Source organism: Pongo abelii, chromosome 1 (genome assembly GCF_028885655.2).
Source record: "Pongo abelii isolate AG06213 chromosome 1, NHGRI_mPonAbe1-v2.0_pri, whole genome shotgun sequence".
Classification (NCBI taxonomy): domain Eukaryota; kingdom Metazoa; phylum Chordata; class Mammalia; order Primates; family Hominidae; genus Pongo; species Pongo abelii.
In genome coordinates this window covers 214,330,372-214,352,155 of record NC_071985.2, presented here as the reverse complement: position 1 = coordinate 214,352,155, position 21,784 = coordinate 214,330,372, and the positions used below count along the sequence as shown (strand labels likewise).

General features: G+C 44.1%; 2 protein-coding genes and 2 long non-coding RNA genes across 27 annotated transcripts in view; 1 reads left to right on the top strand and 3 right to left on the bottom strand.

Annotated features, from left to right (window-relative positions):
* Nucleotides 1-6,440, bottom strand: part of UBR4 (ubiquitin protein ligase E3 component n-recognin 4) — a 136,211-nt gene extending 129,771 nt beyond the window's left edge. For all 16 annotated transcript variants that reach the window (XM_024251135.3, XM_054540687.2, XM_054540698.2 and 13 more), the window contains exon 1: nucleotides 6,191-6,440. In XM_024251135.3, the coding sequence (XP_024106903.1) occupies nucleotides 6,191-6,366 (176 nt within the window). In that variant the 5' untranslated portion in view covers nucleotides 6,367-6,440. The remainder of the gene's footprint in view (nucleotides 1-6,190) is intronic.
* On the bottom strand, nucleotides 1,724-6,180 carry LOC134759816 (uncharacterized). Its single transcript, XR_010136634.1, has 2 exons — nucleotides 4,495-6,180; nucleotides 1,724-2,533 (listed from the first exon to the last, which is right to left on the bottom strand). It is a non-coding gene; the product is annotated as an uncharacterized LOC134759816 (long non-coding RNA).
* Nucleotides 6,385-12,441, top strand: LOC134759815 (uncharacterized). Its single transcript, XR_010136633.1, has 2 exons — nucleotides 6,385-6,677; nucleotides 7,065-12,441. It is a non-coding gene; the product is annotated as an uncharacterized LOC134759815 (long non-coding RNA).
* Nucleotides 12,442-14,238: 1,797 nt separating this feature from the next.
* The window catches only part of EMC1 (ER membrane protein complex subunit 1), a 32,844-nt gene continuing 25,298 nt past the window's right edge, over nucleotides 14,239-21,784 (bottom strand). For 6 of the 9 annotated variants that reach the window (XM_009234156.3, XM_009234157.3, XM_009234160.3 and 3 more), the window contains 5 exons: nucleotides 19,551-19,724; nucleotides 18,779-18,989; nucleotides 16,925-17,009; nucleotides 15,730-15,859; nucleotides 14,239-15,643 (listed from right to left, as the gene is read on the bottom strand). In XM_009234156.3, coding sequence (XP_009232431.1) covers nucleotides 15,464-15,643; nucleotides 15,730-15,859; nucleotides 16,925-17,009; nucleotides 18,779-18,989; nucleotides 19,551-19,724 — 780 coding nt within the window. In that variant the 3' untranslated portion in view covers nucleotides 14,239-15,463. 9 annotated transcript variants of the gene reach the window in all.

Sequence of the window (21,784 nt, the reverse complement as noted above, 5' to 3'; positions counted from 1 at the left end):
AAGCAGCACTCAAAAGTTGCTGGTGACTAAACACTGTTTTAAGGCTCACATGTACAGCAGAAAACTCCCTACTAAATCCCCCTGTTTCTACCTCATATACTTAGTTTTTCCTTTACTTCCAGCCTTATACTTTATTTTTTTGAGACAGAGTCTCGCTCTGTCGCCCAGGCTAGAGTGTAGTGGCACGATCTCAGCTCACTGCAACCTCCACCTCCCAGGTTCAAGCGATTCTCCTGCCTCAGCCTCCCGAGTAGCTGGGATTACCGGTGCGTGCCACCACGCCCGGCTAATTTTTGTATTTTTTTTTTAGTAGAGATGGGGTTTCACCATGTTGGTCAGGCTGGTCTTAAACTCCTGACCTCGTGATCCACCGCCTTGGCCTCCCAAAGTGCTGGGATTACAGGCATGAGCCTCCACACCTGGCCCCACCCTTATACTTTCTTATTCGTTTTTCTAAGGCTTTCCCACTCTGTCATTTGCTGTTATTTTACTGGGTTTATTTACCTTTCCTGATTTATTTCCAAAGTTCAGAGCTGCTTATCCCCACTTTTTCCAGCTGAACAGGTTTACCAAATCTAAGAGAAATACTGCCCACCCAAAGGATGGGCTTAGCCTATTGCTTTCATACCCATTCTGATAATGAAATATATAAATATATATATATATAGGAGTAAACTCATTTAATTGCCTGGTTCAGTGTCATCCTATTGTGATCTAATGAACCCAACTTCCTCCCCTAGAAATACATAACATCCTTATTCCAATAAAGAAACAGGAAGAATGCATTTTGGGGAAAGATAGACATTGGCAGAGGAAAAATGGAACAGTCTTCAGCTCTACTTATAATGTGCATTGGGCAACTAAGGACAAACCTGGGAAAAATTGGTTTTGAAGACTTGAAGGAGGAAATAGAGAAGTAATGGACATTGTCATATCTCTTGATTTTAAAGAGTCAGCTAATAGGGATGTGCTGCCATAATTTCCAACCTCACCCTCATGCCCTGAGAAAATGTTAAGACACCAAGACACCAGAGAATAAGAAATGGAAAAATGGAACAAAGGACAAAAAGTTGAGTAGGAAGGAGAAGAATGAAGAAATGGAAGCAAATATAAGCATGGGAAGGAAAATAAAGAGATAGAGGTGAAAGTACGTCTTTGCTCTGGTTGGTCAAGTATCTTCCTGAATCACCTGTCGCTCCTAATGAACTGCAACAACAGCACCGCTAAGCCTGAAACACTGTGGATAGACAGAGAATCTGAAGCTTTTATACTCTATACCAAATAAATGTGATGCAGAGTACAAAGGGAAACAGCAGCTAAGCAGACAGGTCAGAGAAATCCAATTTGATGTGTAAGTGAAAAAAGAACTGGCAGCGTCTGGAAAAATCTAGCTCTTTTTAGGAAGAAATGGAATCTGAGGAGGGGCATCATAAAAGACTAAGGATTCACCTCCCTTCTCCCTCTTCAATATCATACTATCAATCTTTTTCGTAAATGGTAGAAATTCCACAAGCTCCTTTCCCCTCATCAGTTTCATGTACTCTCAAGTATATATAGAATCCATTATGATTATTCCTGTCTTTCTATCTATAATCTGCTGCATGTTAACTAAAGAACTGAAAACTGTCTTTCAGATTCTTCCCTCATACTCTTGACAAATCTGTGGTTAATGTGATACTAAGACATAGAAACAGTAGTCACAAAGACTAATCTCACAATCATGATCTATCTTTTGGTGGCAGGCTTTTTTTTTTTTTTCCTGTAGGTCAATTATCAATTTGCATCCTACTGCTTACATATTCAAAAGATCACGGCATTAGTGCATCCCTTTCTTCCTTTCAAGATTTTTAGGAAATGACTGTGCATTATCTAATGGAAATGTTGTAACAGTCTCCCCCTTCCAAAGTAGGTGTCTTTGCCCTAAATTCTAGCGAATATCTGGAAACAGAAACCTCGAACAGGTTTATCATTAAAAAGGCCAGGTCAGCTCAGAAAGAACTGGCTCAGAGAGAAGGAGAATATTTCTTTTTATCTACAGAGAGTCAATCAAATTGTCGAATGATAACCATGCTCACTAGCCTATCTTGCACAGAGTTAAGAAAGGAATTATCTGTACCTTAACAGAGAAGGCTACATTCAGCAATGATTATACTAATCCCATGGACGGCATGTGCTCCATTGAGCTAGTTCTGCTCCATTTCTGGCTTGGAAAAGTAACAGTGTGTTTAAAATGTTCTTTAAACTATGTAATAAGTAACAGTGTTAAAAAGAGTTTAAGCTGGGCCTGGTGGTGGGAGCCTGTAGTCTAGCTAGCTACTGTAGCTACTCAGGAGGCTGAAATAGAAGCATCCCTTGAGCCCAGGAGTTTGAGGCTGCAGTTAGCTGTAATCGTCCCACTGTACTCCAGCCCGGCCAACAGAGGGAGACCCTCTTTTTTTTTTTTTTTTTTAGATGGAGTTTTGCTCTTGTTGCCCTAGCAATGGTGTGATCTCAGCTCACTGCAACTTTCGCCTCCCGGGTTCAATCAATTCTCCTGCCTCAGCCTCCCAAGTAGCTGGGATTATAGGTGTTACAGGCACGCGCCACCACACCCGGCTAATTTTTTGTATTTTTAGTAGAAACAGGGTTTCACCATGTTAGCCAGGCTGGTCTCAAAACCCCTGACCTCAGGTGATCCGCCCGCCTTGGCCTCCCAAAGTGCTGAGATTATAGGCGTGAGCCGCTGCGCCCGGCCGACCCTGTCTCTTAAAAAAGAAAAAATATTTTAGTAGCCTTTACTACTAAAAGACATGCTAGCTAGCTACATGCTATAGAGAAAAATCTTCCCTTTAAATAAATTCAGATATCTTTTTCTTTTAAAACATCTAATGACTTGAGAGTATGCTTTCCAACTCATCCATGTTGATCGATTCCTCCTCTATTTCAGTTTGGTTGCAAAGTCAAACTTAAGAAACAGGGGTTAGACCTAGGAACGTTTAATCTACCTTTTCTTCAAAAGGTCAATTTCAACTATAAAAGAAGGTAGAATGTGGTGTACTGAGGAGTCTCGAGCACGTCATCATTCTCAATAGTCAAGAGATAAATACAATGGCTAAGCAGGCTACCAGGTAGAAAGTAAGAGCTGGCATGATGGAGCCAGGATATCAAAAAAGGAAGCAGAGAGTAAGTAGTAGCCTGCAACAGAAAAACAGATGGTCCCCGGTGACAAGGAACAAAAACATGGCAGGTTTAACAAGAGAAAGAAACCAGGAAACTGCAGAAGATGGGAGTGGCAACACAGAACTAAAGTGGCAGCCTAGACATCTCAACCTCCGATTAGCTAGAAAACAAGGCCCACCTCAGCATCTACAGTGTTGGCTTTGATCTGGCACTATAGATTCCTATGCAAGACATACTCCCACAATTCTGAGACCTTTACTTTTTAGAAAGACAAATAAATAAAACCTTTGAGCTGGGTGCAGTGGCTCACGCCTGTAATCCCAGCACTTTGGGAGGCCAAGGCGGGCGGATCACCTGAGGTCAGAAGTTCAAGACCAGCCTGGCCAGCATGGTGAAACCTTGTCTCTATTACAAATACAAAAATTAGCCGGGTCTGGTGGCGCAAATCTATAATCCCAGCTACACGGGAGGCTGAGGCACAAGAATCACTTCAACTTGGGAGGTGTAGGTTGCAGTGAGGTAAAATCGTGCCACTGCACTCCAGCCTGGGTGACAGAGCAAGACTCCGTCTCCAAAAAATAAATAAATAAATAAAACTTTTACAAAACAGAATAATGATAGCAGGGTATAATTTGTGTGCTCCACGCTAGGGGTTGGCAAACTATGGCCTGCAGGCCAAATCCAGGAAGTTACCTGTTTTTGTATGGCTAAGAGTGGTTGAAAAAAAAAAAAAATCAAAAGAATAGTTTGTGACATGTAAATATTACATGAAATTCAAACTTCAGTGCCCATAGATACAATTTTAAACACAGCCATGCCCATTCATTTATGTATGGTGTGTGGCTGCTTTCACACAATGATGGCAGAGTTGAACAGTCCACACAGAGACTGCATGTCCCAAAACTATCTACTATCTGGCCATTTACAGGACGTTTGCCAACGCCTGCTTTATAACAAACTGAACACTTGATACGTTTAGCTGTTCTCACTGTAAAGAACTTGTAAGCCAGGTATTTCTTCTGGAAATTTTTCTTTAGATCATACTCCTCTCACACAGCCTGCAGAGGACACATAGGCTTTTAAAGCTAACTGAGCTCCAAAAACCAGAAGACTTAGAAGATCTTGCCTTCTGGCTGGGCACAGTAGCTCATGCCTGTAATCCCAGCACTTTGGGAGGCCAAGGCGGGTGGATCACAAGGTCAGGAGATCGAGACCATTCTGGCTAACACGGTGAAACCTCATCTCTACTTAAAATACAAAAAATTAGCTGGGCGTGGTGGCACGCACCTGTAGTCCCAGCTACTCAGGAGGCTGAGGCAGGAGAATGGTGTGAACCTGGGAGGAGGAGCTTGCAGTGAGCTGAGATGGCGCCACTGCATTCCAGCCTGGGTGACAGAGCAAGAATCCGTCTCAAAAAAAAAAAAAAAAAAAAAAAGAGACCTTGCCTTCCAATAAATGCGTTACCAAAGACCCATCAGTTTGGACTTATTTTCTAAGCCATAAAGAGAGATCTTATTAATGTCTACAAATACAACTCTTGATTATTTGTACAAACAGAGGGTATGGCAAAGACCACTACCACATGTATGGCAAAATTCAAACCTAGTGATGTATTTGGTTGGAGGGTGTTCCTTAAGTATTACGGCTTTAAAGGCATGGCCCCAGAATACAGGATTTACGGAAGGGTGTCAACAAATTATTAATATTTTATAACCTATCCAGCTCATGTCCAGAAAAACATAAAAGCAAATGCTCTAAAAAGACTGGAACGTTACTGATTCTACGTAACATGAGTATGAGTCAGGAAAAATACTGCCAATCCAAATGTTTAAAACAAAAAGTAGCTATGTAATTTGAAAGTAGTATATTTGAAACCTGTTTACGTCTTCAGAACATTCCTGGCCTGATGATTAGATAGCAAAATCCATCTGTAAAGCTGACTGTGAAGTTACCAAACTCAACCATTATTTTATTATAATTTGTTAAAAACTGCATCCAAAGGATTACAAGTCTAACAACAAGAAAAAGCACAAAAACAATTTGTCAAACCATAGGCCTCCTTTGAGTAACAAATAGCAATTTCTAACCTCTGGATAGCACCTAGATATACCCTTGTCATCATGAAGTTAAAATGACCCAGTTAACAATTGCAGGGAGTTGCTGAAATGAGGTATGGCTAGAAAAATGAAAGTCAGTCTGGCTTTAAAAGCAAAAGTCTACCATTAAACTAATGAAAGACTGCTCTGAGCACAGTATGTCAGGAAAAGGCAGGCACTCTGAGATCACCATCTTTGTACCTACACAACTGTCACTAGCTAAGAATCGCTGTGCAAAAAGACAAAAACACACAAAAGGAAACCAACAGATAGTACCGTTTGTAAAAGAATGTGATGATATTTTAATGCTAGGGGGATGGGAGGCAGCAAGAGAACACACACACCACACATCCTCTGGGAAAATGATCTCTCAGACTCACACACTGAAATGTTTTTAATCAAAGACCGATACAGTAGGAATGCACAAGGAGTGCAACGTAAAAAGAGGTCATCAATGTAGCTAGGGGCTTCAGTCACAGAAACAGCACGTGCCTCCACTGATTACAGCACCGCGGGGAGACCGTTATTAAATTATACCGTACGGCTCCGCTCCGGCCCAGGCTAGGGGGATGAGTGCGGGCGAGAAATGCAAACTCATCTGTGACTTGACCCAAGGGGCAGTCCCGTGAACATTCCCTTAAGAGGGCGAATGCATCTCAAAGTCACTCTCAACCCTGTCCGGCCACGCCCTCCCGCAAGGGAGGCCGCTAAAGTTTTGCTCCAGAGGGGAAACTGAGGTAGAGGTGATTTACATGGGTTGGCGGAAGGAAACCCAGGCAAGCCCTAGTCTCCCGGGGCCCGGGACCCTGAAGCCGTGGCTGGGGCGGGGATCCCCAAGGGGCAGGGGGCGGCCCGGAAAGCGGGTCCAGACGATCCGGCTCGAAATCCCCTCCCCCCCCCCAACAGCGTCGCCCGCCGGAGCCGCCGCCCGGTACCTCTCGATGACTGAGGCCACCAGCTGCGGCAACTCCTTCATCTCGAAGGCGGAGTAGGACGCGGACAGCAGGGGCCGCACAGCCACCTCCCAGCCCGGGGTCGTGTCCGCCCCCGTTGCCGGGGTCCCGGGCGCTGGAGCCGCTGCCGCCGCCTCTTCGCCGCCGCTCGTCGCCATCTTCCGTCGTACTACTGCGGCTCCCTCCGGGGGCTTGCCACCGGCCCAGCGCCGCCTCCCGGGAGGGGGCGGAAGTGACGCCATCTGTCGCGTCAGACTGCGCGCCGCCGTCATGGGTCAAAAACGCGACGCGCGGAGCGGCCTTTGCTCTCACCGGGGTCGATCCGCGGCGAGGGAACGGATCGGAGACGCTGCGCCTGCTCAGAAGGTAGCGCAGCGGGGAAAGGCGGGACAGCGTTAACTTCTGAGCCTGCGCGGTGGGAGTTGCTCAAGCAGGTGGTAGCGACTTGGCTTCCGGGCAGCGGGGAAAGGTGAGTTTGGGGCATGGGTTCAGTTGGCAAGTCTAGGGCAGCAGAGTTGACTACGCCTCGGCGAATAGAATGGCCCTGGCCTGGGACAGCTAAGGACGACAAGAGGAGGCCGAAGCCTAAGACGCTTTCACCTGCTTCTTCCCCTGCCTAGATCCCCCCAATAGTAATACTAAAGAGCGCCATAGCTTACAAAGCTTTCTCCCTCTCACACCACCTTTTAATCACTGATCCATATTCCCTTCGCACTCAAATCTCTTCTGTTTGGATTGCCCTCATTAACAATCTGACCAGCTCGTACAATGCATCCCTCTTTGCAATTTGCCACGTATGCTTACGTGTTCCCCTTTTTTCTACTGGCAAGGAAAGAATGTAAGCTTTTATTCACAGGAGATGTCTGAGACTTTTGCCGGCAAAATGATCTGGCTACAAGATCTAAGAGGGAAAAGCAGTTTTCTCGAGGAAAGGTATTCGTGCATTAAGGACAGTCCTGTGTGTGAGATATTGGTGGACGGCTTCAAGCTCTAGGCCTGTGGCCTGCAGCCGGCCTGAATAAGGCTTGGAAGAAACTGTGAAGACGGTTTCAAATTCCTAAAGCCCTGAAATTCTCCCCCAAGTTTAGGAAGAGCTTTTGTTCTTGGTGTGTAACACTGATAAATGAATTGGTACCTAGTGATTAATCTGCACTTTTATTAAGATATGCCATACTTTACCTTTTTTGAGACAGGATCTTGCTTTGTCGCCCAATGGCCCAGGCTGGAGTGCAGTGGCAGAGTTGCAGCTGGCTGCAGCCTCCACCTCCCTGGCTCAAGCAATCTTCCATCCTCAGCCTCCCCAGTAGCTGAGACTATACAGGTGCAGGCCACCACTCTTAATTTTTTTTGTTTGTTTGTTTTTAAGAGACAGGTCTCCCTACGTAGCCCAAGCTGCTAAGTCCTAGGTTCCTCCCACCTTGGACTCCCAAAGTGCTGGGATTACAGGCTTGACCCACTGCGCCCAGCCTGCATCTTTACATTCAAAATAAAATTCAGTCAAGTCAAAGACGGTCTTGGAGGAAAATGTGGCTTTGATGACAGCAGTAGGAATTTGCCTTCAGTGTCTGCTTACCAGAGGATAATAATAACAGCAAGTTTCTTAAACATAAAAACATCAGAAATGAAAAAGAACTTTCCATAACACTATAAATATTGCAGTATTTCAAGATACTGAACCAGAGCCCTAAGGAAAGGCTGGAGACCCAGAATTTTATAATGGCTTTGGGATATGAATTTTATTTTAACCAAAGGACAAAATTAATCTGCAAAGGCTGTCTTGGAGAAATTTCAGGAAATAAAAGATCAAATGTATCTGCTGTCCTCCCTTCCCTCTCCAAGAGAATAAAAGGCAAATGCAAACTATCACAGGGAGATTTTCACCTGTACCTAAATTATTTATTATATACTTTATATTTCTGGTTAATAGATTGGGAGAAAGCACTCCAGATAAAGAACTTCCTTTATGAATGCCACATTTATTTCAGTACTGGAGGTTTGGTCTTGTGTTGCCACAAAGATTTGGAATGGCATCTATGTTATAAATTTAGATGACAAAAGAAACAGACTAATAAAAGACTTCTAGATGAAACACAAGCTTCTAATATTCTGGTCCAGAAAATAAGATAGAAACTAAAAAACAATAAATAACTTTTATGAATTAACTGAAGGACTTAAAATACTAGTTCCATTCTAATCCCAAGTGTCTGCCAAGGAACTGAAATTTAAAATGATAAAAGATATGATACGGTCATGTTACAGGGAATTCAATGAAGTAAAAATGGCAGACATTGATGAATGGTATGGTTTAAAGATTTGTGTAGAGGTAGTGATGAGGAGGCCTGCTGGGAGCTGGAAAAGTTCTATACCTTGACACAGTTATGCTTACATGGATACACACACACAGTAGTCACTGAGCCATGATTTGTACTTATGATTTGCACACTTTGGTGGTTGTAAATTGTATAGCAATCTAAAAACAAATGAGGTCAGTGTGCCTCACTACAGGAGCTTCAAAAGCCATAGATAGCACATCTCTTTTTTTTTTTTTTTTTTCTTTTGAGCCATCTAATACAGAGTTGCTTGGAATAAATCTTAATAGATACAATGTTTCTAGAAACAAGTAAATGAATAAACCTTAGCTGTTACCCACTAGGAGCCAACAGAGGTCAATCTGTTCTCAAGCTTTTACAAAGTTACAATAAGTAGTAATCAGTGCATATTTTGTTGAAACTCCTACTGCAATACTGAAAACTTCAAATGGAGAGCAGCTCCTTTTTGGTAATTCACAACAGAGTTAGTTTTCAAATTGCCAAGAATATAAGGAATTAGATTAGAAGCCTCATTCAATTTAGAATTATGAGACATTATTTATAACCCACAAGTATTATTTTTCCCATGATACTGAACAATTCACCTGGCATGAACTTAAAAGGAAGAAGAAAATGCTTATTGCAGCCTTCTTGCTTTAAGAGCGAAAAAGAAACAATTTTGCTAACTGTGGAGGGACTCGAATACAATGTCACTTTAAGATTTACACTCTCAAAAGTTTTGACCTATCAGATTGAGAGACAGAGAGACAGAGAGAAGGAGAAGGATAAATCAAATGTAAAATGTTAACCTTTGGGGGATCTGGGTAGAGGGGTTCTGGGAATTATTTGTACTATTGCAACTTTTCTGTAAGTCTGAAATTGTGTTGTCAAAAGTCAAAAGAAAAAGTTTATAAATACTTTATCATCCATTTGCTTTATAATTAGGTACAGAGTATGATGACAGAGAGAGCCTACTGTATGCCAGATACTTAACAGAAGGAAAGTAGTTTATATGTAAACTCTGGGAAAAGTGGAGCCAAATGATTACACTGTGTGTATCCTTTAGCACTGTTTGGGGTGGGGACACGGGGTCCCCATGCGCAGAGAAGGACTGTTCTGGTCTCCTTGGAAGGTATGTGCCTATAGTAAAAAGCATGAGTAAGATATCACATCTCCTAACTCCATAACAACCAAGCAAACTTACAATAGCATTTTAACTTACATCACCTTTTTTATAGGAGCGGATATATATTCCAGCAGCATGAGTATTTTAGCCCTCTTTGCAATTGCAGTCTTCATTCATTATCATCAATAAACTGGCCTCTGGTTGATTGATCTAGTCTAGTTCTTATTTTATCACAGCACATGGGATATATGATGTCATCAAAGCCATGATGTGAGCAAACCATGAAGTATAATGGAGTTTGTATAAGTAATTGTGCCTTTTAATTCTAGTTTTAGTTTGCTTTCTCGACTTCCATTCATTCAGATTGCACATTAGGGGACAGAGAAGAGGGTGCTTCAATATAAACCTTTGGCTATTTTACAAACACACCTTCCTAAATGTTCTTAGTCTCTATCCTGGAAAAGTCACCTTCTTAGTATCATGGATCAGAAATATATAAAAGCCTTAGTGCTGGTGGAAAACAGGCTTCTTCGTTGGAGGTCAGTCTCAACTAACTTCACACTCTGATTCCTAAAAAAAATGGGAAGATGGGTGTGTACACATCCTTTATGTTATAAATTTCTTACTGGAAAGGTGACCTAAATATTAGACTTTCCCGAAAGAGTATTGAGTCTCATAAAAATCTCTAATGGTACAGCACTTAAGAATTTCAACCGTGTGACCACTAAGAATGGTGCAGATCCATTTCTTCTCACATAGGCACTCTCCACGATAGATTAAGTGATAAAACCAAGCTGCAGAAGATTGTATTACCTGGAGAGATACCAAATTGTTCAGTGGTGACCTCTGGGAAACGTGGGGGAGGTTTTGAAGGCAACACTCACCTTAATTTGGGGATATTGTTAAAAAAATTTTTTAACTTACATAGTCTTTTTAAAATAAAGAACTTAGCCACAAAATCAAGACAGCTGATTGATATGAAGCACCAGTATCTCCATTATTGAAAGGTTGCTTCAAGAATGCTGAATAGTTTCAGGTTACATTTTACAAAAAAATGAAAGGGCACAGGATGTTGTCTACCTGTTTTAATTATGGAAGGATAACTCTCAATTTTTAAATAGCAAGATAGTTATAAAGAATGTTTTCCAAAGCAATACCAAAGAGATACTTTTCCCTTTTAGAATACAAATTATGGTACCATGCAGCTTATTTCCCCATATTGATCAGGTGCGCATTTGTTTTAAGGAGTAAAAGAAGAGTTTGTCAGACCTGGTATCCATGGCATGCCAGAGAGGCAGACTGAACTATCTCTTGGCATTTCCATAAATATACAAAAATTAGCCGGGCATGGTGGCGCACGCCTGAGCCCCAGCTACTCGGGAGGCTGAGGCAGGAGAATTGCTTGAACCGGGGAGGCAGAGGTTGTGGTGAGTCGAGATTGCGCCACTGCACTCCAGCCTGGGCAACAGAGCAAGACTGTCTCAAAAAAAAAAAAAAAAAAAAAAATTATTGGGGCCAGGCATGGTGGCTCACGCCTGTAATCTCAGCACTTTGGGAGGCCAGACAGGCGGATCACCTGAAGTCAGGAGTTCGAAACCAGCCTGGCCAACATGGTGAAACCCTGTCTTTACTAAAAATACAAAAATTAGTCAGGCGTGGTGGCACACTCCTGGAGTCCCAGCTACTCGGAAGGCTGAGGCAGGAGGATTTCTTGAACCCGGGAGGTGGAAACTGCAGTGAGTCGAGATCAAGGCACTGCACTCCAGCCTGGGAGACAGAATGAGACTGTCTCAAAAAAAAAAAAGGAAAAAAGTTCCCTAAGTCACTGAAGTCTTAGAAATTTGGGAAACTGAGGACAAAGTTCCTAAGCGTTCTGGAGAAGAAGTTACAGCCATTTGGGGAACTATTTGTCAAGGAGCAACTTCATGTCTCGGACAATAGGTAATTCAGAAAACAGTCCCTGAGAGACACAATATCTGAAATAATAAAGGGGTGTGGTATATCACTCAGAAGTTACGTGGTAAGCAGCCAGGATGGTTGAAGGTCCTGAGTAGCTGAAACCAATAGGGAAGACTTTATGGAGGAGTTCAGATTTGAGACAAGCCAGATTTTAAGCAGGGAAGAAAACATTCCAAGTAAAGAAAACAGAATGGTTTCATGATTTAAAAGCAATTTTTTCATTTTATTTATTTATTTTTGAGACAGGGTCTCACTGTGTTGCCCAGACTGGAGTGCAGAGGCATGATCTCGGCTTACTGCAACCTTCGCCTCCTGGGCTCAAGTGATTCTCCTGCCTCAGCCTCCCAAGTAGCTGGGATTACAGGCATGCACCACCACACCTGGCTAAATTTTTTTATTTTTTTGGTAGAGATGGGGTTTCAGGTTTCACCATGTTGGCCAGGCTGGTCTTGAACTCCTGACCTCAAATGATCTGCCTGCCTTGGCCTCCCAAAGTGCTGGGATTATAGGCTTGAGCCACCATGCCTCGCCTAAAAGCAAAATTTTAAATAATTAGGAATCAGGAAATGAGTCTTGGGATGATTCTGATGATACTTTGTGTAATAGGCTCTTTAGAAGTATAGCAATTTATGGGCCAGGTGCAGTAGCTCATGCCTGTAATCCCGGCACTTTGGAAGGCTAAGGAGGGAGGATCACTTGAGCCCAGGTGTTCGAGGCTGCAGTGAGCTATGACTGAGCCGCTGCTCTCCAGCCTGGGTGACAGACAGAGACCCTGCCTCCAAAAAAAAAAAAAAAGCAATTTATAAAGGCAGTGAAATTACAATTATGAAATTTTCAAATTGAAAGATGCCTTACAGAGCACATAACTTGTACCCACACACAAATAATGAAACTAGTTCAGATTAGGTAGCTTACATTAAAGTCTCTAACACTTAAATTAGGAATTGAGTATTTTTTCTATCAGACTTTGTTCCAGAAACTATTTCAGTCATCTTTATGAATACATGATATTCAAGATGCATTAGCTGAGCCTTTATCAAAACACCTCATGTACCCCATAAGTATATATACCTAATATGTACCCACAAAAATTTAAATAAAAAACTTTAAAAGATCCATTAGTTGAAAAAACAAGTAACAGAATTAAATAGCATCATCTCATTTAAGAAAACATTGTATACAAGAACAAACACTAGACTACCAGTGCTCATATACGTAATTAATGAATACTAAAACAAACTAGTTTTTGTTTTTGTTTTTGAGACAGGGTCTCACTCTGTTGCCCAGGCTGGAGTGCAGTAGCATGTTCATGGCTCACTGCAGCCTCGACCTCCCGGGCTCAAGCGATCCTCCTACCTCAGCCTCCTGAGTAGGTAGGACCACAGGCACATGCCACCAGGCCCGGCTAATTTTTTTTTATTTTTTGTAGATAGAGTCTTGCTATGTTGCCCAGGCTGGTCTGGAACTCCTGGGCTCAAGAGATCCTCCACTATGGCCTCCCAAAGTGCTGGAATTATAGGCATGAGCCATCATGCCCAGCCAAATCTTTTTAAGTGAAACACCGTAGGGGCCCCAAAATTAACCTAATTAATGAAGACAGGAGAAGAGGTAAGTCAAGGAATACACAAAAAAAACAAAGAATGACAAGAAAGCAAATAGATCAGAGAATTGAGAGAGGAAACATACAGTCTCAGCAGCCATTGGTGGAGACTGAGCGTAGCTGCTCAGAACCAAATGCTGCTTTAAGATTAAGGAAAGTTGAGAATTAAGAAAAGATTTAAATTGGACTGTGGCATTAGCATTAACTATTTTAAGCACTTGGCCAGGCTCGGTGGCTCACACCTGTAATCCCAGCACTTTGGGAGGCCAAGGCCAGCAGATCACTTGAGGCCAGGAGTTCGAGACCAGCCTGGCCAACACAATGAAACCCCGTCTCTACTAAAAATACAAAAAATTAGCTGAGCGTGGTGGCACGCGCCTATAGTCCCAGCTGCTTGTGAGGTGGAGGTTGCAGTGAGCCAAGATCGTGCCACTGCACTCCAGCCTGGGCGACAGAGTGAGATTCTGTCCCAAAAAAAAAAAAAGCACCTGCTTTGAGGTAACTTTGATTACAGCTGAAATACAGGGAATTTTACTAAAGGACAAATAACTTCCAGTAACTTGTTTCAGATTCTGGCACACTGGTAAATAAAAACTAGAATTTTGCAGGCTAACCTTGCACATATGTATGTAAGACAGTCAGAATTCCAGCCAGGCTTTCTCAAAATTAGGGCAGAATTTTTTTTGACTTGTACTTACTCTCTTCTCCCAGGTTATGTTAAAATATGCCTTGGGTCAGATGATAGATGCCTGTCTTTTCTGGAGATTCTTAGACATTCAGTCACTCAATATCAAATTGACAATTAATAAAATGGTTGTCATTTCCTCTTCCTTCTCTGCCATAATCTACCATCAGCATATGACCATAGAAAGATGACAAATTTTTAGATAACCTAACCAACCCATATATGATTAAACCGACCTTTCCTTACTAAAATAAAATACACTTACTCCGTGTCTTCACTGCTTTTATCCCCTCTAATGTGAAAATAGCCTCAAAGTGATCTTCTAAGACACAAAAGAGGACTTAAACAGTGTCATTTGTCACTTGTTTTATTCAGACATTCGAGTGTACCTCTTTCACCACAGGGCTAGAGATGGTCTACTCTGTACATACATTTCACAATAAAGAAAAATTCTGTCATTCCCCAACTCTATGACCAAGGAAAACTTTTAGGATTTCTTTAATTTGTAGCAGAGACACAGCGGCCTAGCCAATCGGCAGTGCTGTACACACAGTATGCCAGTTTCCCACCCCTACCCTCTTTCTCCTCTTTTTTAAAGCTTCAAAGGTTAGATCAATAAGACTTAAAATTTCCTCATTTAAGGAGAAATACGATGACCCACATGTTAATTTATATTAAAAACTAAAAATAAATAATGGGGTTCTTAAACAAGGACATCTTTAACTAGGTTATGATTAGGCCAGCCTGTGGGTGAAATGAGAGATTATCTCTTCTCCCTGGAAATGTCTTCAAGGCTCAGACAATTCAGTAGTTTTTAAAAGGCCCCAACTCACACATCTCAGGTGAAAAGTACAGGCAATGGGCAACAAACAAGATGCTACTATGCACTTGGCTTCTGATAAATTGAAACAAAGATTTGGTGGCCCAGCCTAATAAATGACAGCGTGAAACTAGAGGTTTAAAGTAAGTTTTGACATCACATAGATCCCTCAACCCTAAGTTACTTTGGAGGGAAGCCATGAGAGGCTGGATCAGTCCTCAAGCCTCAGCTAAGGATGGATCCTATTTCTTCCCAGTGCAAAACACCAAATGTACCTATAAGGTGGAGTCAGCAAGGAGAGTTCCCCTCTTACTTTGAAGCAAGAGATGGAAAAAGTCAGAAAGATTTCTAGATAAAATTGGGAAACACAAAAGGCAAAGTAAAGTCAATTTAAACAGGCCTCACAAAAATCAGCCGGAATTCTTATTAAAAAAAAAACAAAACAAAACAGAACATTCACGGATGGGCAAAGAAAGGAAACAATGCAGAGGCCTTTGGACTTCAAGGGAAAGCCCATCAGGAATCTCTGAGAGTGTCAGCTGAGAGTTCTGTCTCTCTCCATGTAGGATCCTTTCTGCATCATGTGTATCCCAAAAGGAGTTCTGCGTGAAGGTCATCCATCTTCTTCCCTACAGCTCTTAGCTGAGCACTGACTCACACACACACACTCTCCACCAATCCACCAAACTGCAGCTGTAGCTGCTTATCTGACCCACACTCCCCTGGCTCTCCACTTTTAGGCACAGTCTTTGGTCTTTATCGCCAGGCCCGATTCAGGAGCTTCACCTGTGCCAGTCTCTTAGTGATCATGGTGGCAAAAACCAGGCCAAAGAGGACGCTACTGATTAACACGTAGTCATAGTCATCCTTCAGAACGTCAAACTGCTTGGATGGGTAGACTCGAGTCTGGTAAATGTCCAAACCATAGGCCACAACCTGGAAGGCAGATGGAACAAGAATTAGGGAAGAAACAACCAATGATCCACCACGGGTGAAACAGGGCAGCTGTGGGCTCTACTCACCAAACAAGTGGACTCCAGACCCGAGGGAGCTGTGTAGATACCTCGCATTCGAGAAACTGTCTGGTTATAGTTGATGAATCGCTCTGCATGTATCTGTACATCTGGAGAATACGGGATTAAGTTCTCCTCTCTGCAAAACACCAGCCGGGACAGGCAGTCTGAGCACTGCTGTAAAGGGATCTCTTGGCTGCCCTTCCTGAGTCCTGGGAGGTTTCCAGGCTACATATCTAGCCTCAAATCTCCTAGCAGGTCTGCTTGCATTAGGTAGTTAAAAATTTAGCAGCTGAATGTTAGGAAGGACTACAAGAAAGGAAGCTCTCTGGAGAGTAAGACTGAGATCTAGATTCCTACTTTGTTCTAAATCTGAAAAGAAAGAACATACAGATGACTGGCACTTCACACCACAAGAGGAAAGCCAACCATTTTAAAGCCAGCACACTGAATCACTAAGCTAATTCCTGGTCTCCACTCCAGGGTGCCTCTCAGTCCCCATTTCTCTGAAACCTGATTATCATCCTGTGTCTTTTCCTAGCTTTAACCTCCTCTCTCTCATATACTTCTCCAAAACACACTCTTCTCCATTCCTCATGCCCCTAGGCAAAGAAATTCAGGATGGAGGTAAGAAAACCCAACGAGATGGTGGTTGTTAATACAACAGTACCAACAGTGAATAAGTTATTGGCTTGCCCACATGGTCTGGCCCGAATTACCTCAGTGATCTCATTTCCTAGCATCGCCCTCCGCAAACTCACCAGACATGATCTCAAGGGATTTGCATTGCCTGTTCCCTCTACCTAGAAAGTTCTTCCTCAGGTATCTACACAACTAGCTCCTTCACCTCCTTCAGGCCTTCACTCAAAATGCACCTTCTCAAAGGGGCTTTCCCAGGCCACCTCTCAAATTACACCCACGCACATCCCCATCCCCACTTCCTAGCTCATTCCTGTTTTACTCTGCTTAGCATTTGAGTACCTAACATAGTATATATTTTACTTGTTTATCTTATGTATTTATTGTCCATTTCCCAGCAGACTGTAAGCTCCATGAGGGCAGGTGACTTTTTCAGACTTGCCCCCTGCTGTATCCCCAGGCCCTAGCACAGCATGAAGGCACACGGAGACCAAGAACCAAGCTTAATCAGTGAGGTTAAGTTCTGTAAGGTCAGAGCCTTCAGCACTGCCCATGAGGGTCTCACCTGCTTTGTTCTGTTGGGATCTCAGGGCGGCGGGGATCCAGCAAAGCCTTAGGAAGGGAAAGAATTGCTCCAGAAGGTAGTCCAACTACACAGGAGGAAGTGAATGTTCACACCGATCCAGTGTCCAGCAAGGGCCAGTTACAAAAATGTCATTATTGCAGAAATTTAAATAAGAATTTAAAACAAAAAAATGGGTCAATGAGGCTCCCTTACATAGCCAAAAATAATAATCCAATAATATGCATGGGTCTGAATGTTGGTTCTCACTTTTGAAGACACTGGTTTCTTAACTTTCTGAGACACCAGAAAATAAAGTTCTAGAATCAAGATATGGATAATGATGAAAGAGAAAATGTAGGCACTTGGATTTCCTCATGCCTCTCCCCAGTCCCTCCCATACCTCCCCCAGCAGGGAGTCTCCTTCCCATTGAGCAAACGCAGCTGTTCATGCAGCTGCAGTACAGTGGCCAGGGAAGACTGGAGGACCAGGCATGATCGATCATAGCACCAGTTTCAGTAATGGTGATTAAAGCTGATAAACTGCCAACAGGGCTGGCTTCTTCATATTTAAGAATTCAATAGGCCAGTCCCGGCGGCTCACCCCTGTAATCCCAGCACTTTGGGAGGCCGAGGCAGGTGGATCACAAGGTCAGGAGATTGAGACCATCCTGGCCAACATGGTGAAACTCCGTCTCTACTAAAAATAAAAAAATGAGCCGGGCATAGTGGCACGCACCTGTAGTCCCAGCTACTCAGCAGACTGAGGCAGGAGAATTGCTTGAACCAGGGAGGCTGAAGTTGCAGTGAGCTGAGATTGCACCATTGCACTCCAGCCTGGGTAACAGAGCAAGACTCTGTCTCAAAAAAAAAAAAAAAAAAGAAGGCAACAGCAATGCCAAGTGCCCATCAGATCTGAGAGTCTCAAACATCTTCGGTAAAATCAACTAAACACAGGAACCTGTTAACCACTAAGTCCTAAGTCCTGGGCTTAGGTTACATAAGGATGAGATTTTTAGGGCTGGCACGGTGGCTCACACATATAATCCCAACACTTTGGGAGGCCAAGGCAGGCGGATCACTTGAGGTCAGGAGTTCAAGACCAGCCTGGCCCACATGGCGAAACCCCATCTCTACTAAAAATACAAAACTTAGCCGGGCATGGTGGTGCACGCCTGTAACTACTTGGGAGGCTGAGGAGGAGGATCACTTGAACCCAGGAGGCGGAGGTTGCAGTGAGCCAAGATCATGCCACTGCACTCCAGCCTGGGCGACAGACCCTGCCAGTTTCTGCAAGCTGTCAGCACAGGCTAGCTATGTTAAGAATGCTATCAGGAACTGACTTTTTGAGCTAGGTGAAAACGCCAAATAGAGAGGTGGTATATCAGAAATGAGGACTGAAGGCCAGGCAGCCAGGCACGATGGCTCACACCTGTAATCCCAACACTTCAGGAGGCCAAGGCAGTAGGATCACGTGAGCCCAGGAGTCTAGATCAGCCTGGGCAACATGGCAAAACCCTGTCTCTACAAAAAAAAAATTTTTTTAATTAGCCAGGTGAGCTCAGGAGGTTGAGGCTGCAGTGAGTCATGATCACACCACTGTACTCCAGCCTGGGTGACAGAGTGAGACCCTGTCTCAAAAAACAAAAAAAAGATGAGGACTGAGAGAGAAGTGGTCACCTTCATAGGTGGCAAAGATGAACTAAGAAACTTTCTCCACTAATATATAGCCCTCCTCACCACCTTTCCCTTACAGGTGGTTCAACAAGGCTCTGCCAGCAATGTGTCCCTTGCTCTGTCCTTAAGTGTGGTTGCCCAAGGGAACCCAGCCATCCCAGAGGCTCCCCAGGCACTCACTCAGCAGGTGTCGGCTGGTGATGCCCCGTTCAGTGATGGTGGCCTCCATGGCACTGATGGAGGACGGGAAAATATAGGACTGCTGGAGGACCTGGGGCAGCTGGGGGCGGTCCAAGGAGCTGAAGGCGGTGGCGTTGTATTGCTCGGTGCCCTCATAGAGCTCCAGTACGGTAAACTCGTTGCGCCGAGCCTTGGTGTTCCAGTACTGGTACTGCAGGGATAGGAGGAGGCAGCTCAGGGCTTAGCAGCTGCTTCAACTGGAAAGGGAAATTGCACTGGAAGGCATCCCTCTAATTAGCTACAGATCCATGAAGGAGAACCATCAACTAGCACCTCACTTTTCTTCCTTACTATCAAGTTTACTAACTTTCAAAGTATTTTTATCTAGGCTATCCAAAGTTCACCATAAAACAAAGGAAATTCTCAAGAGTCTTAGAAGCCATAATAGTAGCTAACCTTTGAATCATTACTAGGTGCCAGGCATTGTTCTTTGCTAGACTGAAGGTGACTGTTATTATCCCTATTTTACCAATGATGCAACACAGAGCGTGTACATAACTAGTTCAAGGTTATACGGTCAGGAAACGGAAGAGGTAAGATTAAACCTAGGCAATCTGATTCCTGAGCCTAGCGCCCTAACCAGCACACTTTGCTGCCATCCAGGGAATTTGAGATCCTAAGAAAACCAAAGCAGCAACTGGGTTTCTGGAAAGGACTCAGGAAGCAGGGAGACCTCTGGAGCTACCTTGTGTCTCTGGTAGTGACCGCTTACCACCACCCAGTTCTCTGAATGCACGATATGGACAGGGCCCTTGGCTTTCTTCTGCACAGAGGAGTGGATGATACGCCCAGTGACGCCATCAATGAGGAAGATGCCAATAAAGGTGCGCTCATGGTGCGCGTCTGTGCTCTCCGTCACCACGGCCAGCAGGTTGGGGTTCAGGCTCTGGAGAGAGAGAGAGAAAACCTCCCTTAGAACCACGATGACTCATCACACACTCCATTCCTGTGCTGTGAGACCAACCTGGAGCTCTCCAGCCTGGCAGAGGAATCAGGGTTTCTGGTGAAAAGAGTTTCCTGTTTGGAGTTTCTCATCACTGCACTTGTTTTATGTGCATTGGGTACTGGGTGCCATGCCAGGTACCTTGTATTTTATCTAATCCCTTAAACAGTCTTGCAAAGTAGCTATTATGGTCCACATTTTGCAGAAAAGTCCCAAAGTAGTTAAGCAGCTTCTCAAGTCACAGATAGCAAATGGTAACCCAAGATAAAATCCTGGTCTGCCCACTCATTGACCTAGAGACAAACGCTGCAGTGATATTTTTCTTCTGAGGGTCACCACCGCCCTCCCCATCACTAAATCCAGTGGCTAAGTCTTGGCCCTCAACTTACTTGACCCACTAGTACCACATGACGCAGGTGATCACCACCTCCTTGCGACATTTTCTCACCTGGCTTCCAGAACATCCCTGCCCAGCACTCCTTCTACCTTACTGGCCTCTCCTTCTCAGTCTCTTTTGGAGGTTCTTCCACATCTCCCCAGTTTCTTCATGGTGGAACACACCAGGAAGTTCTCAAGCCTTGAGCATTTCCATCACACTCACCCTCGTGGTGATCTCAAGCCAACCTCATGGCTTGAACACCATTTATGGATGTTGGCAATGCCCAACGTATATATCCAAACCAGATACTCCTTTGAACTCCAGACTTCACTAAGAAACTATCTCAGTAGCTTTTCTCAGATGTTTCATCTGAAACTTAACATGGCCCAAACTGAACTGTTCTAACCCCTGCCTAAAATCTGCTCCTCTCTCCTCCCCAGCCAGTCGCGACTCCATACATCAGTGGCTCAGACCTAGAGCCTCGAGTCATCCTTGACTCCTTTCTCTGTAATACACATATACCTGCTCTTGGCTCTACCTTCAAAAGTACCCAGAACCTGATCCCTCCTTCCCACCTCCATGCTACAGCCCAGCTCCAGCCACCATCAGCACCTGGATGACCCCACAGCCTAAATGGTCTGCTTTCCTCTTCACCCCTCTACAGTCTAATCTGGGTCAAATGAGCCTGTGGAATCTCAGTCACTGATGTCACTCCTCTGCTGAAAACTTCCCAGTGGCTCTTCACTGTGCTCCAAAGTGAAGACCACGGTGGTGGCCTGTGATCTGGCCCTGTTGCCCTCTGCCCTCAGCAGGCCTGACATGCCTCCTCGCTCATCATCTTCTAGTTACCTGGTCTTCTTTGCTATTTCTCACACACACCAGGAGCACTCTGACTTTTCTCTCTGGAAGTCTCTCCCCGCAGCTACCCACACAACTCACTTCCTCACTCAAGTCCACTCACTCCGTGCCACTTTCTCACTAAGCCCCTCCTTAGCCACCCGATTTACACTGTACCCGCTTTCCCTCTTCCCGGCTTTATTTTTCTCTACAGAACTGGTCACTTTCTAATACACTATCTAATTTACCTATTTATTTTCTTTATTAGTAGCCTCACCCAACTATGATGGAAGCCTCACAAGGTCAGGAAGTTTTGTCTATTTTGCCCATTTTATATCCCAGTGTCTAAATGAGTGCCTGCATCCAGCTAGCACTCAAAAACTACTTGCTGCTGGCCGGGTGCGGTGGCTCACGCCTGTAATCCTAACACTTTGGGAGGCCAAGATGGGAGGATTGCTTGAGCCCAGGAGTTCAAGACCAATCTGGACAACACAGCAAGACCCCATCTCTAAAGAAAATAAAACAACTGCCTGGGCACGGTGGCTCACGCCTGTAATCCCAGCACTTGGGGAGGCCAAGGCGGGCAGATCACGAGGTCAAGAGATCAAGACCATCCTGGCCAACATGGTGAAACCCCATCTCTAAAAATACAAAATTTAGCTGGGCACGGTGGTGTGCGCTTGTAGTCCCAGCTAGTCGGGAGGCTGAGGCAGGATAATCTCTTGAACCTAGGACGTGGAGGTTGCAGTGAGCCAAGATCGTGCCACTGCACTCCAGCGTGGCGAAA